The 24183-nt window shown below is 33.8% G+C and overlaps 1 protein-coding gene and 2 long non-coding RNA genes across 4 annotated transcripts in view; 2 read left to right on the top strand and 1 right to left on the bottom strand.

Moving 5' to 3' along the window:
* LOC112047822 (histone-lysine N-methyltransferase Su(var)3-9) lies at positions 1-12385 on the top strand (the record flags this gene model as incomplete). Its single annotated transcript, XM_052890918.1, is given in 3 exon segments — positions 1-145; positions 4796-6399; positions 9332-12385. Coding segments are annotated over 2 exon segments (1569 nt in total), but the record flags the coding sequence as incomplete, so codon positions are not given.
* On the bottom strand, positions 11961-15789 carry LOC128199761 (uncharacterized). Its single transcript, XR_008252333.1, has 2 exons — positions 14682-15789; positions 11961-14046 (listed from the first exon to the last, which is right to left on the bottom strand). It is a non-coding gene; the product is annotated as an uncharacterized LOC128199761 (long non-coding RNA).
* An 840-nt stretch (positions 15790-16629) lies between these two features.
* The window catches only part of LOC128199759 (uncharacterized), a 33511-nt gene continuing 25957 nt past the window's right edge, over positions 16630-24183 (top strand). Inside the window, exons 1-3 of one of the 2 annotated variants that reach the window (XR_008252330.1) lie at positions 16630-16981; positions 17927-18087; positions 21051-24183. The exon at positions 21051-24183 is cut by the window's right edge and continues 25957 nt beyond it. This is a non-coding gene — a long non-coding RNA (uncharacterized LOC128199759). The remainder of the gene's footprint in view (positions 16982-17926; positions 18088-21050) is intronic. The other variant, XR_008252331.1, reaches the window with a different exon arrangement.

The raw sequence follows: 24183 nt of genomic DNA, 5'->3' as shown, positions 1-24183 counted from the left end.
GAAGTGTTATCTGGACAGGCAACTATAAACATTGGGACCATTGGTCATGTAGCTAATGGAGAGTCTACACTTGTAAAAACTATTTCAGGAGTGCAGACTCATAGATCTAAGAATGAGATGGATCGCTATATTACCATTAAATTGGGTGAGTTCGTAGATTTAAAATATATTTCATGGAAATAATTGAAATAGTTTGTGGGTATAAGCCTGTCTAACTGTTGATAACTATTACCAAATGTGACCTGAAATATGTAGTTGAAATATTGCCAGAAGCTTAAATTCGAATTTAAAATTCATTTGTTTTAGTTAGGCTTATTTTACAAGCACTTTTGAAAAGTCAAGTTTTTTTTTTTTTTTTTTAAATTCATTACTATTGTGCAATCAGCTGCAACAGCTTTAAGCAAATTGCTTGTGGGTACTACATGGCATGTGTAGCTGACCTTCCATTGAAGGCCATGCTAATTTATTTTATTTGTTAATTTTTTGTATTTCATTTGTACATTTGTACATTCTTATTATTTTGATTTTTTTTTTTTTTTTACAGGAGATCCCATATGTAGGCGCGCTTTAGCCTTCTAACGTCTATTGGATGACCGAGGGCAGTAGCAAGTTTATTTTCATGGGTGTTTATGCGATTTTTATAGCACATTGATCTGAGTTCAACCTCTTCTTTTACTGTTTTTATGTCAAGATACTCATGTAGTTCCGATATCTTAGTGAACCATGGAGCATTTGTGATGGTTTTTAAAACTTTATTCTGAAATCTTTGTAGTATTTCCAAGTTTGTGTTTTTGGCTGTGCCCCACAGTTCAATGCCGTAGGTCCACACTGGTTTTATTACTGTTTTATAAATGAGCAATTTATTACTGAGTGAGACATGCGAATGCCTTCCCATAAGCCAGTTAAGTTTTCTGAAGGTTTGATTTAGTTCATCGCGTTTTTTACTATATGCGTTCTCCATGTTTGTTTTTTGTCTAGGTGTATCCCAAGATATTTTGCGGTGTCACTGTGGGGGATAATATCAAGTCCCAGTTTAACAGGAGTACATTCGTCCATTCGCAAGGTAAATGTCACATGTGTTGACTTCGTGGAACTAGCTTTGATACGCCATTTAATCATCCATGAATTTATCTTGTTCAGGTGTACTTGTATATATTATATTGTAATATTTGAAGCCATATTTGCGTCTTTGTTATTACACAATACAGCTGTATCATCAGCAAATGTAGCGGTGAGTACGCTGTTTGAGATAGGAATATCTGCAGTGTATAATAAATAGAGTGTGGGACCCAAAACGGAACCCTGGGGAACACCTGCTTGAATGTCATGGAAGTTCGAATATGCGTCATTGATTTTCACTCGAAATATTCTCTGATTGACATATGACTTCAGTAACATGAAGAAGTTGTGTGGGAGGCAATGTTTGGCTTTAAAGAGCAATCCATTGTGCCAGACCTTATCAAAAGCCTGTTGAACATCCAAAAAAACAGCAGAGCAATATTGTTTACTTTCTAGGGCTTCTCTAATTTGTTTGACTATTCTGTGTACCTGTCCCACAGTGGAGTGTCGGCTTCGGAATCCAAATTGATGCTGGGGAATAATTTCTCTTTCATGAAGAATGGTTTTGAGTCTGGACAGAGTTATTTTTTCAAATACCTTGGACAATGTTGGTAGTAGGCTTATTGGTCTATAAGATGTGACTAGATGCGGTGGCTTCCCAGGTTTCGGTATCATAATAATTTCCGAAATTTTCCAAATAGACGGGTAGTGGGATGTTCTCAAGATGCCATTAAAAAGCTGAGTCACAAAGACAATCGCTTTTCTTTGAAGTTGTAGTAAGACCTCTGCCGTTATTAAACAGAATCCTGGAGCTTTGTGAAGTTTAAGTTCTTTTATTACTCTCCAGACCTCTCTGGGGGTGCAGCTTTTTATTGGTAAGCTTAGTTGAAGGTCGCTATCCAGAAAATCTGCGACTTCTCTATCAGTGTCTGGGTCGCCGTTATTTGAAGTAAAAACTTCACTTAGAAACTTGGCAAAGGCTTCCGCACGTTCATTATCTTTCCTGGCCCAAGTACCATTATCTAGTTTTAGTGGGTGTTTTATGGTTACAGGCGAAGCTTTGTTAGACTTTACGGCTCTATACAATGAATATTCATTGTTTTTCGAAGCAGACAGATTAATCAGTTTATGTTTCAATGTGTCATTTTCTACGTCTTTTAAATAGGATGTAAGTTCCGCTGCTGCCAGGTTTAGCGCCTTTTTGTCCAACGGATGACGACTAGTATGCCAAACTCTTCTGAGCCTCCTTTTCTCTAGTACCTTATTTTTGATATCCATGGGTAAGTTGTTACTACTTGGCGTGTATCTTATAGCCGGTGTAGAAATCCATGCTGCAGTTTGTATCATGTTTGTTATGGTTTCTGCTGCTTTATCGATGTCGTCATTCGTTTTGAGTGAAACTTTTAGCGATAGATTAGTATCAATATATTTTCTGAATGCTGACCAATCAGTTTGTTTGTTGTATAGACATTCTTTGGCGGGTCTTGAAATTATTGATGTACTAACCGTACTTAGTACTGGTGTATGGTCTGAGCAACTATCATAGCAACTATCTATACTTATATACAAGTTTGATAGCCCTTTATATATATAGAAGTCTAAGAGGTCCGGTAATTTGTTGGGATCTGTAGGCCAGTAAGTTGGTTCACCTGTACTTAAAATACTGAGGTTATTTTTGATTATACTTGAATTAAGTTCTCTGCCTCGAGGTAGAGTTAGTCGTGATCCCCATTGCACGTTTTTGGCATTCCAGTCACCACCACAGATGTATCTATTTCCAAGCGTTTTAAAATATTCTGTGAAGTGAGTTTCCTTTGGGTTTGGTTTTGGGGGGCAGTAAACAGCTGAGAGAGTAAGTGACCCATGATTATCGTACAAAACAATGGTTGTAGCTTGTAAGTGAGGTGTTTTGTAGTCTTCAAGCATATCATGTTTCAAAGCTTTCCTTACAATTACTGCTGTTCCAGCATGGGCAGTTCCATCAGGATGGGGTGTTGTGTATGTTATATAGTCTTTTATAGCAAAATTGTGGTTGGTAGTAAGATGAGATTCTGACACCAGTAGTACGTCTATTTTGTGGATTTTCAATAGTAGTTCGACGTCACTCTTATGTCCAATCAGACCATTAACATTCCATGTTGCCAATCTTAGAGTAGCCATTAGATTATCTTTTGTATTACTGTCAATAAGTTCATCATTATTGACATTTGGTCTATTAATTTATCTAGCTTTTCAGCTTGTTTTGTGAGTAGTATTTCTAGCTTAGATTCTGTTGTAGTTTCATCTATGTTCTGAATTTTAGCGACTTCTGCATATGTCCTAGTATTAAACTGGCTTGAGGAGTGTTGTCTAGCATATGCGTGTTCCTTCTCCTTTGATGCGAAGGGTCTATCTAATTTTTGTATATTTTCTTGTTTTCCAGTGCTTTGTTGTTGGTCTTTAGCCTCTGTTTGTTTTCTTGGTTTTATATAGTCTCTTCGTGAAGTATTTCTTGAAAAGTCAAGTTATGTCATAATTTAGATTAATCTAATGTTGGTAATAATAGTCGAAAATTAAAATTAAAGTTACGAGGATTCCAAAGCCCACAACAAACTCAGTCAAGGTTTATTTTTTTGTTAATTAATTCCTGTGAAACTATGCCCACAAACTCTAGAATTAAAAAGCCGCCCAAGTGCTTGTGGGGCCAAAAGTGTGAATGGGCGATACGGAACCATTTTAACCAGAAGTTTTGTAATCCGTTTGGTTCAGGACATTCCAAGTTCCAGCTTGAACCCAAGCGAATTGCACAAACTTACATTTTCCTTTATGTTATTATATTTTTATATTTTATTTATATTTTAGTTCCAACATTGCACTCTCTTCCTTAATAGTGCTCATCCAGTTGCCTTCAGACTACGAGTGCCGCCCAGATATGCCAGAAATCTGCATCATGAGTTGAAGGTTCATGTCTCACACAAACACTACATTATTCTAAGTTCCTGTACAATTTCCGTTAATAACTTTGAATATGATGTCTCTAAGCTCTTTAAAACGCCTAATATGTTATGCCCATGTGTACACTTTCTGCTTCAAGAAGTCAATGTGTTCGGTGACAAGTCTACTGTCACGAATGTGTATCAGACCCAGCAAAAGCCTGGTTCACAAATTGCATATCTCTAGGGTAATTAGTGCCTTCCTTGAAGTAGATTAGCTAGCTATTAATATATGATGTCAGCCGCTTGTTTAATTTTTTATTGAAATTTCAAGTAGATAAAATGAAACTGATTATACAGGGTGGTCGGGAGTATTTCCCATAACTTCAAGGTGTTAACAAGTCCACTTATACGAGCCAAACTGCATAGCAAATTTTTTTTTCATACAAAGTAATTCAAATAATTCCGACTATCCATGTAACACACGCCTTTAAGTAAAATGAAAAGAAATATTTTTTATTCAATGACATGTTAAGATGATGATGACAGTACTAGACTACTAGACTACTAGATAGTTGCAACTGGCACTCCACACTTCACTAGTTAGCTACTTCGTGATATTTATGAATGAATAAGTTTTGCTACGTCATTATTATATATGTGACACATTTTAGGATCTATTTACAAAAGAAATATTGTTTACTCCGAAAATATTCATTTTAGAACGAATGTTCCTTGGAAATATTTAATTGATTTTCTATAAAGTTATGGGAAGTACTTCCGAGCACCCTGTATATTAATTTAAATCACATGGTATGTTGCAGAGCCCCTAAAGGACTCAGTCCTAGGAGCATACAACCAAAGAGCAGACGAAAAAGCTGAAAGTATATTCTTAGAAGCAATTAAAGAGTCCAAAAAAAGCACTTTGCTTTCTTCTTCGCCTACCACTCTAGAGACGCCACCAAACGAAAAAAAAAGAAGACAAGAACCAGGAGAGTATGTTGTAGAGAAAATTGTAGATTTTAAATTCCAGCTTGGTAGAGAAATGTTTTGTATCAAATGGAAAGGCTTTCATGATAGTCAAAATACGTGGGAACCAATTGACAATCTTGATAACTGCCCTGATATAATAAATGAGTTTATAAGAAATGAGGAGCTCAAGCACTTTGAGAAAATAGAGGAACTCAAGAAAGAAATTTCATACGATAATTTGCTGACTGAAAAAAATCTTGTTAGTAGAATTGCTGAGGTTGCTGAAGTTGATCTACCAAATTTGAAAACAAGCCTATACATCAAGTTGTTATCAATGATACAGTTGACAGAAAGTGAACTTCATGCATCTGATCTACTTCAGAGTGCGAGGAATTTGCTTCAATTGTATGTCACAACTAGAAAAAGATGTCGTCAACTGATGGAACTCAAAAAATGGGAAGAAGATATAAACCTAGCTGATATATACAAAAAACTGAGTGTGGAAAATGAATTTGACCTTACTGGTCCACCGCAAAATTTTACTTACATAAACGAGTCCATAGCTGGTGCTGGTGTGACCATTCCAAAAGATCCACCTATTGGGTGCAAATGTAGAACTTGCAATTGTCGATCAAAATCTTGTTGTGGTATGCAAGCAGAACGATTTGGATACACTGGGCTAAACAGAATCCGCGTAACCTCAGGAATGCCAGTATATGAGTGTAACAAAGCATGTAAATGTTCATCCGCATGCAACAATCGTGTAGTTCAGAGAGGCAGAGAAGTAAAACTCACCATATATAGAACGCAAAATGATTGTGGATGGGGTGTCAGGGCAGAGCAGGATATCAAGCAGGGACAATTCATATGCCAGTATGTAGGTGAAGTTATTACAATGGAGGAATCGGAAAGACGTGGACAAGAATATGATGCAAGTGGATTGACATATTTGTTTGATCTCGATTTTAATTCGTGCGACAGTATATACACAATTGATGCTTTCAATTTTGGAAATGTAGCACACTTTATAAACCACTCGTGTGATCCCAATACAGGAGTGTGGGCAGTATGGGCTGATTGTCTAGATCCAAATTTACCAATGCTGGCTTTATTTGCCAAAAGGGATATTCAAGCAGGGGAACAAATATGTTTTGATTATTTACAAAAAAACACAAATAACGACGAAGTTCGCGAGAGCTCTTTGAGTTCACAGGGTACTTCTCGCCCCATATGTAAATGTGGAGCAGCTGCATGTCGGAAGTATTTGTTCTATTAGTAAAGTTAAGTAAATGTGAAGAAATTGCATACTTCTACTCGCCATGATTTAACTGCAGAAAATATTTATGAAAATAATCAAACCAAATAAATAAATCAAGAATAAAAAATGTTAAATGTGTATAAAGATATTATAGTTTATAATCAAACCAAAGACAGAAGTCCAACTTCATATAAAAAAGTAAGTAATCAATTTATACTTAATAGACATATCAGTGTTAGTAGTTATTTATAAATAACATTATTAAACAGAAGTTTTCTAAAGTTTTATCATCTTCCTGTAATTATTATTATCAGACTATATACGTACTAATATTTTCATTCAGTTTTACATTAATAATGTTTGGTTATTGTTCTCTCGTTTCACAACAGGCCAGACATTCATACAATATCGCTTATAACATTTGATGAATATGATGAAACTACTTTTGCACTTACCTAACATACTTTTAATTGTGAAGTTAGCAACAAATGACTGCGCAATGAATCAATAACGGTACAAACGGCGCGGGCGGGGAGTCGGCTAGACGCGACCGCTCATCTATTTCTATACTCATTCCGCAGCTAACTTCACAAACACAAAGATCCGTGGCGAGCACTCTAATGTTGATTTTGGGCGTTGATACATCTACTAACAATTATCTATAACTAGCGGACGCTCGCGACTTCCTCCGCGTGATATGCTACACCTATCCTACTCCTACCTTAAGTATCCTATGCCGTATCCTGGTTCTAAGCTTGCTCTCCACAAAATCTCACACGATTCTCTTTTATACAGGATGCTCGGGAGTATTTCCCATAACTCTGGGGTTATATTCTTTACCGATAATTAATTAAAAATGTTCAAGGAACATGTGTTCTAAAATTAATATTTCCGGGGTAAATAATATTTCTTTTGTAAATAGATCTTAAAATGTGTCCCTTATACGCATCCTTATAAACTTCTGGACACATCTATTGGCCTACTTTAGAGTTTAGGTTTCGATGGCCCTACCAAAATATGATTGCTAGATTAAACAAAAACTATTGATGCAGTTTTAAACCTGATACATTTTACCATTTTTTTCGATCATATTGTTTTAAATTTGAATTCAGAATACACACGACATGGAGCTAGGCCTAACAAGTCGGGTTTGCGCCTTGATAAAGGTAATTGATTTTTGAATAAAAAACATGTTTTATCAAATAAAGGTTTAATTTAATAACGCGCGTTGCCTCCTTGGGCATCTACCTCAGCTCTCATATGATTAGGCATAGAGTTTATCAACCGCTCTATGAAATTTTGAGGAATCATCTCCCATTCCTCTTCTATGGCAGTTTTCAACTCCTGCAACGTCTGGCAACTGGCTGACGAGCCCTAACACGTCTTTTTAGCTCTCCCACATGTGCTCAAAGGGGTTCATGTTTGGGCTTCTGGCTGGCCAGTCCATAACTGTGATGTTCAGTGTTCACATCCCGAAGATATTCCCTGACGATGCCGGCCGTATGGGATCTTACATTATCATGCATAAAAACCACATAGTCCGCGTATGGCATCACGTGAGGTTCTAAGCACTCACGAATGTACCTTTCAGCATTTAGTGTTGGCAGCCGTAGTCCCGTAACAACCTCAACTTGAGTTTTGCCGCTCGCGGATATACCGCCCCAAACAGTCCATGAGCCACCGCTATAAGCAACCATCTCTTCAAGGCAGCATTGTGCGAAACGCTCTCCGTTACGTCGGTAGACCTTCTTCCTTCCATCATTGCCATGTAACACAACTTTAGACTCATCAGAAAAGAGTACACTGGTCCAATCTTGCCGAGTCCAATTTAAATGAGTGCGCGCGAAATAAAGGCGCGCTGTTCGGTGGGCTGGCGTTAGTTTGGGCACTTTAGCTGGCTTGTGTGGTGCCATATCGCGTTCTATTAACCTTCTCCGCAGATCGTCTTAAATTAAGTTGAGAACTCACATTTCTTTAGCTGTGTCCGGCCTGAATAAGTGCCACAGCTTGGGCGGCCACTTCAGACGAAGTATCCATAGATTATTATTGATAGAACCTCACCGTATTGTTAAGAATAAGTAATGTTTCTTGCAAAACCAAAGAGATCAATCACACTTTCAAGAATTGAATCCAAGTAAACCAATAAAATCAAGTTTTCTTAGTATTCGATTGTTTGACATCAACAAACAGGCTCCTAATTGTCTTTTGTTTCTTTACATTCTATGTTCGAAATTCAAAATAAGACTATTGAATGAAATTATGAATGTGCCAGGTTCAAAACTGCATAAAAACTTTTTGTTCGACCTAATATAAAATTTTAGCTAGGACTAAACGAAACTGAAAATGCAAGGTAGGCCAATAGATGTATCCGGAAGATTAATTATGACGTACCCAAGTTTGACGTATTTTAATATGTAAGGAAAGATAAAGGCGTGTGTTACATGGATAGTCGGAATTATTTGAATTACTTTGTTTGAAAACATAAAAAGTTTATATTTTTCAGTTAAAAAAATATTAGCTAAGCAGTTTGGCTTCTATAAGTGGACTCGTCAACACTTTGAAGTTGGGAAATACTCCCGAGCACCCTGTATATTATATAAATGTTCATATTTTTTTATATTGGTAGATGTGCTTGCAGGTGAGTGTATTTACAACGATGCACTTGCTTTGTGTTGTCTAAATTTGTAAAATGTTTTTTTTTATCTATTTGTTATTCATATACAATGTACGAATACGAGCGTAAATACTACGCATGCTTGCTCGCGAAGTTTGTCGATAGCTCATTGAATATATTCCATATATTCATCATCATCATCATCATATCAGCCGATGGACGTCCACTACAGGACATAGGCATTTGTAGGGACTTCCAAGCATCACGATACTGAGCCACCTGCAACCAGCGAATCCCTGCGACTCGCTTGATGTCGTCAGTCCACCTGGTGCGGGGTCGATCATCATTGCGCTTTCTAGTGCGGGGTCGCCATTCCAGCACCTTGGGACCCCAACGTCCATCGGCTCTTCGAACTATGTGCCCTGCCCATTGCCACTTCCGCTTTGCGACTTGTTGAGCTATGTCGGTGACTCTCAATTTTACATGTACCTACCTATTTTTTAATTTTTTGAATAGGTTATGAAGTTGAAGAATGCGGAGACGTGCCAGTAAGGTAATGACGCATTTCCGTCAGGGAAAACCTTCAACAAGATGACTGATTTTAGCCCTCCGAAGACATTGACGTCGAACGATCTCAGTGTTAAGACTACATACTTATTTTATAAACGTTTTCTATATCATAAGATATAATATAATGTATAATTATTAAGCTAATCGCAAATACAACGCGCGCTGAACGCATACTGATAAAGTAACTGACGTAGAATAATAAGCTTTTTTGTAGTATGTACTTGTATATTTTATTTGTATGTTATAGTAAAGTGCTGTTAGGATTTAAAAATGGTAAAACCTCGGAATCCATAGCTAGTCAATGAATCTTTATATAAACTTGACTAGACTGGCCCTAGCCTTGACTAGATTCCTAGGTGTAAACCTAACGGCACTCCACTATTATTATTTGTGACAGTTCATCATCATCATCATTATCAGCCGATGGACGTCCACAGTTCATCAGCGAGTGTTAAGTAAACGCTTCGTGTCCTGTAAAGTGCTTACGACTCGTGCTGAATTATGCAATTAAAACGACAGTATTGAACCGTGTAGGTAACATTGTATTTAATAAGTTCTTCACTCATATCGCCATTATGGCATTAGAAATATATACCCTCATCTGTCATTCATTAGTGCTGTAATAGTACATTATGATATAAGTGCGGTAAGTTAAAAATTACAGCCGAGGCGATATTGCAGCTCGAGCCAAAGGCGAGAGCTATAGCACAGTATAACCAGTAGTAGGACTTCATACTAGAGGTCGAAACGCGAGCTATACCTACGCACCTCGAACGTGGGGTGATCGTAGGGTGAAGACAGTCGCGACTGTGCCGCGGTGACGAACGCACGGTGTATTGGATTTTTAATTATGACGACTAGGAAAAAAAGCCTCGCAACTGGTGGGCTATTATTTTTATAAAGTTTGATCAATATTTTGTATTCTAAAGGCATAATTTAAAAAAATATATATATAAATAAATGCTTAAATAATAAAATTGTGTAAATAGGTAAATGACGAAAACGGTAATATAATATAATTAAATAATTATTTATTAACTTCTTCATTTAGGTTGTTTTCTTTGATTATTATGTAATACATAGATTTAAATCTTATGACATGTATGTTTTGTATACCTATATTTTAATGTCATAAAAAAGTTAAGTAAAGAAGTTGTTTGAATTTAACAACATCATTGTGTTGCTCATACTTTAATGTATTTGAATAAAAAGAGATAAAAAGATCCGGCTGATATTAATATACCTATCCAGATTTTTTTAGTAAACTAGCGAACCCGGTCAATCTCAATTTTTTTTGTGGGTCCTTCCCTACAAGCCAAGTCTGGATCAATTTTTTATCGTTTATTCTATTGTGTGTGCTATTACATAACGGATTAAAGTGCTAACATAATCTACGGAACCCTACACTGCGCGTGGCCCGACACGCACTTGACCGGTTTTTATTATTTGGTCACCTTGGATCACTAGATGGCTTCAAAATAAATATATGAAGGTCCTTCAAGATCATTGATCAGTATCAGCCTTATTTAAATTTACCAATCAAAAAACAACACGCATTTTATTGATCACTTCCTATTTTACTACAATTTACAAAGTATTTTATTTGTTTATTTAAAAAAAGTATATTTACAATCACAAAACTAAATGGAAACACAAAGCTGGCAAATGTAATTAAAATGCTGCAGGCGGGCAGCCCTATCACATGTTTACGTACCGCGCGGCTGTAGGTATTTATTTCAAAAATACGGCCAAGTTATTATACTGCTTGTTATATCTACTGTGGCTATAGTAAGGAAGCAGAGGCTGTAATTAACAAAGCGCGCGTATGTCATACTGCGATTTTTAACACATTTGCGAGGAAACACACTTTCTGAAAACGAATTTGCATCTTTGCCTAGTTTTCCTTATGATGACATTTTGATACGCTTGGCATTTTTGCACAGATAATGAAGGGCGCACACTAGCGTTTGTTTTTTTTTTGACAAATGCACCAAAATTACAGTGACATATTGCCACAGATAACACAATTATGCAACTTGAATTCCATCTGAAACTGATGCATTGGCATGACTCGTAGATAGTGGGTTTCCTATATAAAACCTTATATATCTTAATAAACTATTATTTTTGTACGAACTCAACATTTTGGCATATTGAACCGTATGAAGTAAAGGTAGTTACTGTAAACTGATGAGGAGTAAACCTTAACTATCCTTCATGTTTGTCACCAGACCCCTAATGACAGGAAAGTTATAACCCATCTAGGTGGAAAGTTCTCATCAATACAAATTAATTAAACCCAAACACAAGATGTAAATCATTGAGGAGTTCCCTCGTCTGTGTTTTGACTCTTATCATCAGATCGATTCCACACTTCCATTAAATTGTCCTTTAACTAAATAACGAGGTCGCTAATGATAGTCGCAACCCATCTAGGTGGAAGGATTTCATCAATAAAAATTAATCAAGCCCAAACACAAAGCAGCTACTGTAATCCGATTATGGAGTTCCCTTAAACTGTCCTTTGTCTTTGTCTTTGTCACCAGACCGCTAATGATAGGAAAGTCACAACCCATCTAGGTAGAAAGTTCTCATCAATTTATTTATTTATTTATTGTACAAAAGTGTTACAGTTAATAATATGTATCTTAAGCTAAATCTTTACTAATATTAATAAAGATGAATGTTTACATGTACAAATTACATATACAAATTATATTTAACAGTAAAATAGCTAAATAGTAAGTACATTTTTTATTGCAATATAAAGATGTGTGAAGCCTTTGAATTATTTGTATGTATGTGTATTACTAATACTATGGTTATTTTTGTTTTACGCCACCTGCTGATGTCCTTAAGTTTTCCTAAACCGAAGGTTGCCTGGAAGAAATCGCTACTTAGCGATAAGGCCGCCTTTTGTATGCTGATCTCTTCTTAATTTGTTTTTTATTTCACTTGTTTTTGTCTTTGTGGTGTGCAAATAAAGTATATTTATCTTTATTTATCTTTAAGCCTAGGTACAAATTACAACAACTCCTGTACTAGTATAAAACTGTATTACAGTGAGTCATTATTCCTCGTGCCCAAGTTTTACAATGTACACATATTCATCTTGAAACATAAATTAATATTAAAACAAATAATCACATCGAACAATGTTCGCTGGTAGGAGTAAAAATGGGGAAGCTTTTAATTATTGAATGCATCTAAAATGTTATTTCTCACAATAAGTAATAAGTAAGTATTGTAGTAATGTAGAAGAATGTAAAGTACATAATTCTAGTTATGTATATTAATATAATTTGTTTCTGAATGTACTGTATTTAACTATACATAGGTACATTAATAATATATTAAATATTAATACAATAAATAAATTATGAGGGGTTTTGAGTAAGCGTGAAAAATGTCTTTGTTCTTGAAGGAACATTAGTGAAGTTACATTGTGTATGTTTGTGTGTGAATATTGGTAATATGGTATTAAATTGGTTGAATATACGTTTGCATTAATTGGCTATATTATGTTCTTAAGAAGATCCTCAACTTGGTTGTAATATAAGGTGTAAAGATATTTAATCAACTCTGCTTTTAATTTATTACTTGTAAAATTTCTTAACATTATATACTTGCTTATGGCATTATATAATTTAGGACCAAGAAAATCTATGAATTTTTGTGCAAATACAGTTTATTGTTTTGGAATGACATAAACTAAATCCTTTCCACACTGAGACATACAAGTACGATTTATTTGTTTTTTATGTTAGTATATACAAATTAATTAAACCCAAACACATGATAACTGTTGTAAATCATTGAGGAGTTCCCTCGTCTGTGTTTTGACTCTACCATCAATCAGATCGATTCCACACCTCCATTAAATTGTTGTGCTTTAAAAATTAACAAACAGGATCAGGATCAGGATTAAGAAAAAGAAGCATCTGTATTCTGTAATGTAGATGTTGCCATTTTGCAAGCATGCTTAACTTCTCCATTTCGAATGTATCTTATATTCTTTGTAAGGTTGTTTCTCAATCCTTTTAGATGTGTAGTGTCAAGGTAACAGATATATAGGCTGCTTATATTTACCCTTGACTATAAACAATTCAACATCAGCAATTTCATTGGTCTTATGGTGCCCAAAATCTTCCAAACCAATAATAATTATATCACAGGTTATAAGATATTATAATACAGGAGTTATTGCTACTTCATCAAATATAAGGTATTTTTTTTCATCTGGTAATTTTTGTATAGCTTTTTATGATGTTGTATTACAATATAATTGATGTCAGGCTTGATTGCAAGACTATTCTGGATTGTTCGTGTACATACAATACAATACAAAAAGTCAATGCATTGATTTGTAAGCTTTTTTGCTTTGTATAAATATTGTAATGCAATTTTTTTTGTGAATCTTCTTGTTTCAACAGCTCTAAAAAAAATATCGCTCTCCGAACAGCTCTTCTTCTTTTTTGTCGTTACACTCTTGACAGAGTGGTCGTGGTCGTCATTTGGGTGCAGTGGCAAGCCTGCCATTCCTCCCGTAGTGTGGCTCTCCTAGAATATTCGTGGAGCGATCCATGAAGAGCGGTTTGCAAGATGCTGCTTTATCAGTCGTTTTCCAGCAATTTTGACAAACTTGGGATGACGCTGGATAACTGAAATAGTAATAAAATATGAAAATCCAGCAAATAATTTAATCAGAGTTTTAAAATTGGTTTACTTAGTGGATTTAATAATGTTATGTTATTCCACAATTTATTCGTCGTCGTCATCAACCCATATTCGGCTCACTACTGAGCTCGAGTCTCCTCTCAGAATGATAGGGGTTAGGCCAATAGTCCACCACACTGGCCCAATGCGGATTGGCAGACTTCACACACCCAGAGAATTAAGATAATTCTCTAGTATGCACAATTTATTACTGTTTTAAAATTGGTTTAGGGTGTGAAAATGTAGCAAACTGACATACAAACTCACAGTTCACATTTAATATTAATCAGAAAAGTAGGACAAATATACTATGTGATGTATATGATGGTTTGTTCAAGCAATATTCTATACACTAAATATTGCTTGAACAAACCATCAACAATGCAAGAAAACCTGTGTGTTGTTCTACATCTGACTAGATGTTATGTCTTCTACGCCAGTAATTACACAGTAAATGTACTTTTTAATACAGCAATATTGGTTAGTCATAAAAATAAGTAAGTAATTCTTTCGTACAGTATCTGATCTGAGCGACACTTCAACACTTATATGGGAAACTACACTCTTACTTTATATTTACCTGCTGTGTACTTGTTTACGAGTATGTTTCGTATTTTCCTGACATTTTATTGACAATTAATGCCAACTATAATAATTTTAATAATGTTATTAACATTGATTAATGCAGCGAAAATGTCCTCTTGTGTTTACATCTGAGAAATGGGATAAAGTTGCACTTGGTCCGATTCAGGGTCAAAGTTATTCGAATTTAGAATTTAACTTCGTACTGGAGCTGTGAGGAGAAGAAGTTTTATTTATATTCTAGCTGTGGTTTGAAAAATTATAATTCGGTACCTATTATTTCAAATACAAAGTAAATTAATTCAATTACATTAGCTAATTAATAAAATGAGAATGACATTGACAATTATTGACATGAACTGTCAAAAAGTCAAATCGATGTTGCCATAAGAAACACGAAAAATCGAATAACTTCTTATCGATTTGTAATTGAATAATTTTATTACTAGAATAACACGTCATTCTTTTCACCATCTTTTACACAACGCAATGGTTTTTATTGGTTTTCAATAATAAATAAAGTGGTTCAAGATGAAGATTTATACAAGTAGTTTGTCATGATATTGCGTTTTCATCCGGACAAACTTGCGGACGCCTGCAATTTTGTGTCAATGTATTATGTAAACATAATATATTATCTACAATATGTATACTATTTATACATACATAGAAATATATAGAATTTGATCGGATGAAAGGAAAAAGTTACCGGAAGAAAGGGATTGAATATTAACTATTAAGACCACTTTGACCACTTATTTATGTCAGCTTAGTATAGCTGTAGCTGATGCCGCGCGGTTTCACCTGCGTGGTTCCCGTACCCTTAAGAATGTGGAGATAATATATAATGGTCTTCCCTTCTTAAAGGGCCTTCCCCGATAAATGGGCTATCTAACACTGACAGAATTTTTCAAATCGGACCAGTAGTTCCTGAGATTAGCGCGTTCAATCAAAGACAAACAAACAAACTCTTCAGCTTTATAATATTGGTATAGATAATATTTAAATGGTGCAGTTGGTAATGTTATGCTCGATTATTATTATTTATTATCCATTTAAAAATCGATTAAACTAAAAAAAGTTGAGTTTTTAGTGGTTGGTTATTGCGAAAAATATAATAGGTATTTTGATATCAAGAAACGTTTTATAATGTTGACTATGCAATGGTTTTTAAAAAGTGAAGCAGATATTATAATCGAAAACATTATAGTCTATTACAATCTGTATTGTTTTTCCAGGTGATTTAGTTGTATTCAACAAAATCACTTAGATAAAGATCGATTATTATTATTCGGTTAAATATCGATTAAAGCAAATAACTCACTTAGTTGGCAACACTATTCATGTTCGTGTCTTCAAAAAATCTCATAAAACAACTATAATATTGTCAATTATCGTTGTGAAACTTATTTTTTGGGGAAAGTTATAGCAAACCGCTATGGATAAAGTAATGTATTCATTATTAAACAAAAATTATCAAGTATTTTTTAGTTCTATGTAAAGTGGGGGGCGGGGACGAAAGGTCTGGGCCGGGAATGGACAATCCCCTTTTTAGGGGTATTTTCAGGGATTTTTTGACTCTTTAATATTTTTAAATTGATGATAATTTTAATATTTCTTTCTTGACCGAGCGACTTATAACAATATACAATACGTTATTCTACTACCACTCTGAGGCAACTGGCGGCAATTTTCATCGAATAAAAAAAAATGTTAAATTTATTCATATATTTAGTCACTGTACGATTTCAAAAATCTGAATTTTCAGATAAAGACGTAATATTTTGTCTGTATTAAATATAGACTTTTGAAACATATTACAGCAGGTTATTATTTCTAAATTATTATGAATTTATATTTTTAGGGGGAAAACTCGATAATTAAGGTGATTTTAGGGGTTTTTGACACAAACTTTAGGGATAAATATTTTGGAGAGTTGGTAACACTGGCGTCCGCCATTGCATTGTATTGATTAGGCTGCTTCCTTTCTTTTCTTTTCATGAACGTGAAGTGAAGAAGCCGGTCAAAATCTTCTTGTTTTTGTCGTAAAGTTAAATAATGATAAATTATAATTTATATCTAATCTACAAGATCTATCCTTTGTTATTGAAGTTATTATTTTTGCAATAGTTCGGCGCTTGTTATTGTTAGTTGAAAATCTCGAGACATGGCGGGGGCCAGCATGCTGGTTGGTGATTGAGGTAAATTTTCACCATTGATTCACTATGTACGTAAACTAGGTATTTTTTTATTGCAGGTACTACATCCAAGATTCAGTTCCCACTTCCCGGACTCCAGGTAAGAATAAGAAAATAACTTATATTGGGGACATTTAAATTTCAATATGGCTGACTATGATGGCGTCATGTAATTTTTGTTATTAAAAAATGTTACGTTTGTATAATTCTCTATAGATTATCGTAGATTGTAAAGAACATAGTGTTTCTGCATGTTTTAATAGATTCTGAAAACTTATTGGCAATACGCTCGCAGTCGATGCGTTAATATTTTTTTAGTCAATGATATTTTTGTCATGTTATGTCCTCGGTCCACCTAGTAGGGGATCCACCAATACTGCGCGTTCCGGTGCAGAGTCCAGAACCTTGGGACACCTTGCCACTTAAGCTTATGACTCACTGAGTTATGCCAGTGACTTTGGTTTGTCTGCGGATCTCCTCATTTTTATTCAATCACGCAGAGAAACTGTTTACTTGAAAAATGGTAAAAAAATTTCAACTTTGGTTCTTAACTTTCACTAACTCACAATTAAGTGATTATATGAGCCCCGATGCACAATAGTTTGTCTAGTTAGTACTACTAATAAGTAATGTATAGTTTGTTGAAACTATTATCAGAATATGAAATGATAATGACCAGAACCAACAGCATATTCCCAATGGTATAACACCACCAACTTTACAAATCCAAGTTGATAATTACTAAAAGTTTATCAAAAGAAAGAAAAGCTTAGTATCTCTTATCTAGGTGTTCCAGGACCTTGTGATCAGATACTAGACCTAGTCTAAACAGTCGATCAATGAGGCAAGAGTGGTTGATTTAGTGTTATCACGTGACTTTAATCCAAAAAAAAAGAATTATTTCATTTTAGATTTTATCGTATTAATTTATTATGAAACATGGCTAAAACTCACATGATAAAACGTCGGAGTATACCAGACTATTTTCAAACACATACAGGGCCCTTAATCATGCCAACTAATTAATTAATTATGTTATATACAGATCAGAACAGAACAGCCATCAAAGGCAGCAATGTCCAAGCACCAAGTTTGTGCGGCTGAAGATGAAGAGGCTTAAAGGCTGACTGAGCCAGCAGCTTTCACCAGCCAGGACTTCAAGAAACGAATTGACAGTCCCGAGTAACTGATGGAATCATCTATTGAGTGAGTATGATAATGACCTTTTTTATTCAATAGCACATCAGCCCTTGACTGCAATCTTACCTGAAGGTAGGTGACTATGTATGTCTCATAAATTGTAGTATGTCTGGCTACCATATCATCCATGTAGCTATAAGTCACCAAGTCGCAAAGTTGCCATTTTGAGTTATCAACATCATAAAATCACCATTTTTTCTCTAAATATCATCATTTTTGTAATGTAATTCATATTTCATAAAATATATCAGTCAGTTCAATATAACCTAAATACCAGTGACTTTTTACTTGAAAAAGTATGAACAATCTCTAACTTTGGTGGGTAACTTTAACTAACTCACAATTAAGTGATTATACAAGCCCCAATGCGAAATAGTTCGTCTAGTATGGAAAGTAGTGCAAAGAGTAAAATGTATCAAGTAAAATTGGTAAGATTATAAATTTTATTTTAACATAACTGAAAGTATTTCATTATTTTACATGATATAGGAAAAATTAAAAATATTCTAAAAAACTCAACACTAAATTCTATTGCTAGTATAAAACAAACTAGTATAGTATCTTTAAATGAAGGATATGTACATAAAGATATTTAATAGCAAAAATAAGTTATTTAAATTTTCAAAAACTTGAAATGGTCATATCTCAAAACAGTGATTCTCGAGTTAAAGACGCTCTACAGGGATTGGGTAAGGCTCTTATTCCAATGTGTTACTTTAATAAATTATAATAATAATTAAATAGCCTTTTATTTTGAACAGCTTTTGGTTACATGAGTGTTGTGTTTGATTTAATTGATTATATTATGACCCGCTGTTCAAAGTGTCTTCTGACATAGGCCTCCTCCAGCTGCTTCCATTGCACCCTGTCAGCCGCAACTCTGGTCCAGCGTGGTTAGGGTTAGGCGGATGTCGTCCTCCCACCTTCTTATTGGACGTCCACGTTGTCTGGTACTGTCTCTTGGGTACCAGAGTGTCACCTGCTTGCTCCATTTATCGGTTGTGCAGCGCAACATGTGTCCCGTCCAACACCATTTCAAGCGGTCGATTCTAATGAGAACATCAGCGAGTTTTGTCCTATGTTTTATCTCACTTGAGGTGATCCTGTCCGTTAGTCTTATACCCAAAATACTTCGTTCCATTGCCCTCTGACACTTAGCTAACTTTTCTCTATGTTTTTGTGTCAGGGACCAAGTTTCGCTTCCGTATGTTATACAAGGGAGTATAGACGTATTGAAGGTTTTCCTCTTAATGGACATATTTATCCTTTAGTGACCAGTATTTTCTCCACCCACTAGCAATTCTCTTGTTTACTTCTTTTGACATTTGGTCTATAGGAGCAATTATCTGACCCAAATACACATACTCTTGTACATACTCGAGCTTATTTCCATCCAGAACTATATCAGTGTTACTTTAATTTAACATTATTTTTATATATTTTTTTAATAAAAAGAAAAATTATAATCTTGTAATAAAATTACTAATATTTTTGTTTCATTACACCGGTCAACACGATTTTTGGGTCTAGTGGTTAGTAATTATACAATTTTGATATCTCTTATGATAAAAAATTAAGGAAAAAATATTGTTTTTGATAAAAGTTTTGGCTTTTGTAGAATTTAAAGCTATTTTTCGAGTTTTCAAGTAAAGGCTGGGTTTTATACATATACCTCTGTTTTGATTTTATTTTTATTTACAATTACCTTAGTTGTAATAAACATTGAAGACTATACAATTTTATAATAAATTATTTGCAAATATATATATAAAAACGAAAAATCAAGTTTAAAAACGAATATTTTTATCCATTTTATTATACATATTTGTACAACCACACGCCCAGCGGTATCAAAGGTTTAATTACCGTTTACATGGAAAAAAAAATATAACCCAATATTATACAAATAACGTGGCTTTCCATTGGTAAAGGAGTATTCAAAATTGGTTCAGTCTAACCAAAGGAAAACCCTCACAAGCTTTTGTTTTTTATAATATTAGCATAGATGGAGTGTTATTCCATCGCTTCGTCTCTGTATTTCCCCTTATAATATAGTTCAAATTCAATCAGACTTTAGTAAAAATCTTCACCCTGCGTAAAATTTATTGATCAAGGTTGATCTAGGTGAGAATGCAGCATAAAAAGAGTATGGGATATTTTGCTGGCCATAATGTTAAAACTTTTAGCATAGATTATGCCCAATTTTACACAATTGTCATAGTTACCCACCAAACCTTCTGTTTTAAAACTCTCCCAGGCTAGTTTCTAATGATCATTGAGAAATTCTGTGAGAATCATCACAGCTCACCTATGTTTTGTTTGTGATCCGATAAAAGTACCAGCTTGTACTTGAGCTTCTTAAATTTCGGAAATTAACTCTCGAAATATTTAAAAGATTCAAAATCTGGATTCAGATTATCAGAAATTGCTTTATGAGATCCAATTTAATATAAATAATTATTAATACTGGCCATTTCTATTCTGTAAACTTTAACTTTTCCAAACTAAACTCTCTGTAGCTATTATTTTCACTATATCGTAACTCTCCATATGCATTAAGAATGTCCTATGGCAAGCGTTGATGCCATTATCCTAATACACAAGGATTGTACTAACAGCTTTAATTATTTAATAGTCAAGTAAACACTTACTGTGCAACACATTATGCAATTTGCTATTTGGTTGAACAAAAATAATTATTAAAATCCTTAAAACTTTTTAATCAAACTAAATCTGACAAAAGCAAACTTTAAAAGCTCAAACTGCTAAATTTATGTGTTTTTTGATGTCTATAATCAGTATCAATGTGTTAGAACAGAAATTAAAAAAAAAAAACATTTTTTCTTGACTGATGTTATAATTAACTTGTGCTCAACGGTAATCCAAACTTTGATAATGATGGTAATGATACCCAGGCCTGTTTGTTCTACAATGCTTTTAGTTTTCAACCAAATTAATTTTATTTACAGGTCAAATATGCTGCAGAACTATTCAGCTGTAATGTATACAGCTGTCTATCAAAGAAGATGAAGTCATATGAACAATTAAGCATAAATCATAATTATTGTTTTTAATTTGTTAACATTGATAATAGATAATTCATTGCTGAAATAATGGTGTTGGCTTTAAGAGCACTGGTTTAAGTAACGCTCCATCATTAGAATCAGGTTGAGTTTTTAAATAAAGCAGTGGAAAAGACCACAATCAATGAAATTTGATGCTACAGAAATAATAGTGCAATTTCGTCAATGTAACTTTTGTCATAATATAAAAATTGTAAACCTTAAATCGGATTTAAGAAACATGAACAACAAGTATGAATTTCTTGAGTTCAGTGGTGCTAACATGCGACAAGTGAAAAAATAGACAAAATATCGTCCAACGGATAAATTATCTCGTTGGTCGCAAGTTAGCGCCACTGAAAGTTGAGAAAGAAAGAAATTAAAGGGATTGAAATTGATTGGAAAATATGCTTTACTAACGAAGTAAAGTAGTATGCAGTATGAAAAACAAGTATTAACTTTGTGTTTTGTTGACACAAAGTTAATACTTTTTTTTCATACTGCATGTTTCAATTTTTTTTTTACTTTTCTTATAATTTAATAAATGAAATGTTGAGTGACAAACTGATTGTTTATTTGATTGAAATACAATATTTTGGTATATTTGTAGTTCATATTGTCATGAAAAGGAGCATAATATTTTAATAGTTCTTAAATACCTCATTGGATATTAATAAAGTAAGTCTGTCGTTTAAGAGTTACCCTGGTGTAAACATTCATGGTTTATTTGATAGAAAACAATGTAAAGTATTTCGTACTCAAAATGACCCACTTGTAGTTGTTTAGTGTGCTGGCGTGATGGTTTAGTATAGTTCAGTCTCTTGCAAAAGAAAAACAAAATAAAGCATAATATTTTACCAGTGAAAAATATTTTGGTTCCAAAATAAGTCTTATAGAGGCTGTGATAGTTTATACTAGAGTAATGGTTTATTTGAATGAAGTTCTGGTGTAGTTCAGTGTCTTGCAAAATAAAATGAAATGAAGCATTATATTTTACTAATGTAAAATATTTTGTTTCTGAGATGGGTCACTCTTGTCTTATGAGGCTTGATCGTTTATACTACAGTAATGGTTTATTTGAATGAAGTTCTGGTGTAGTTCAGTGTCTTGCAAAATAAAATGAAATGAAGCATTATATTTTACTAATGTAAAATATTTTGTTTCTGAGATGGGTCACTCTTGTCTTATGAGGCTTGATCGTTTATACTACAGTAATGGTTTATTTGAATGAAGTTCTGGTGTAGTTCAGTGTCTTGCAAAATAAAATGAAATGAAGCATTATATTTTACTAATGTAAAATATTTTGTTTCTGAGATGGGTCACTCTTGTCTTATGAGGCTTGATCGTTTATACTACAGTAATGGTTTATTTGAATGAAGTTCTGGTGTAGTTCAGTGTCTTGCAAAATAAAATGAAATGAAGCATTATATTTTACTAATGTAAAATATTTTGTTTCTGAGATGGGTCACTCTTGTCTTATGAGGCTTGATCGTTTATACTACAGTAATGGTTTATTTGAATGAAGTTCTGGTGTAGTTCAGTGTCTTGCAAAATAAAATGAAATGAAGCATTATATTTTACTAATGTAAAATATTTTGTTTCTGAGATGGGTCACTCTTGTCTTATGAGGCTTGATCGTTTATACTACAGTAATGGTTTATTTGAATGAAGTTCTGGTGTAGTTCAGTGTCTTGCAAAATAAAATGAAATTAACCATTATATTTTACTAATGTAAAATATTTTGTTTCTGAGATGGGTCACTCTTGTCTTATGAGGCTTGATCGTTTATACTACAGTAATGGTTTATTTGAATGAAGTTCTGGTGTAGTTCAGTGTCTTGCAAAATAAAATGAAATGAAGCATTATATTTTACTAATGTAAAATATTTTGTTTCTGAGATGGGTCACTCTTGTCTTATGAGGCTTGATCGTTTATACTACAGTAATGGTTTATTTGAATAAAGTTCTGGTGTAGTTCAGTGTCTTGCAAAATAAAATGAAATGAAGCATTATATTTTACTAATGTAAAATATTTTGTTTCTGAGATGAGTCACTCTTGTCTTATAAGGCTTGATCGTTTATACTACAGTAATGGTTTACTTGAATGAAATTCTGGTGTAGTTCAGTGTCTTGCAAAATAAAATGAAATGAAGCATTATATTTTACCAAGGTAAAATATTTTGTTTCTGAAATGGGTCAAACCATTAAGTTTATACTTAATGGTTTGGCAAGTGGATTGATGACATGTCCATTTGGTGAACGAACCCTCATTGCAGTTCCGTTAGGACTAGTCTAGTATAAACTATTACAGCCACTATATTAGAGTGATGGTTTATTTGAATGAAATTCTGGTGTAGTTCAGTGTCTTGCAAAATAAAAACAAAATGAAGCATTATATTTTACCAATGTAAAATATTTTGTTTCTGAGATGGGTCACTCTTGTCTTATGAGGCTTGATCGTTTATACTACAGTAATGGTTTATTTGAATGAAGTTCTGGTGTAGTTCAGTGTCTTGCAAAATAAAATGAAATGAAGCATTATATTTTACCAAGGTAAAATATTTTGTTTCTGAAATGGGTCAAACCATTAAGTTTATACGTTAAGACTATATGGGGTAATATTATGATTTACAAAAATTTGCTAGTTATATGATTGATATAGATTCGTTGAATCTGGCAATAATTTAATCTCTCACGAGGAAAAAACAAAACTTGCGAAGTTCAACATTCCCACTTTGTAGATCCTTTAGAACTATTTTAATATAGAATTATTTTAATATGTAATCTGGTAGCATTTTTGTTTTCATCGGCCAAGATTCAGGATTAGCTGACTGGTACGAAATCGAAAGTTTGTTTGTGTCGGCTGATTTGGAATTTGATACTTCACTTTATTTAAAGCTTTCGTCATTTCCGTGTTTTGAAATTCGAAGATTTGTCTCTGTCATTTTTACATCTCCGGCAAAAAAGATAACAAAAAATGGCGATTAGGATTATCATCATTCTTATTAAAATTTTTGAAAAGACATTCTTGAAATGGTGTC

This window comes from Bicyclus anynana, chromosome Z, assembly GCF_947172395.1.
Source record: "Bicyclus anynana chromosome Z, ilBicAnyn1.1, whole genome shotgun sequence".
NCBI lineage: Eukaryota > Metazoa > Arthropoda > Insecta > Lepidoptera > Nymphalidae > Bicyclus > Bicyclus anynana.
The sequence above is the reverse complement of the archived record's forward strand: the minus strand, read 5'-3'. Positions and strand labels throughout refer to the sequence as shown.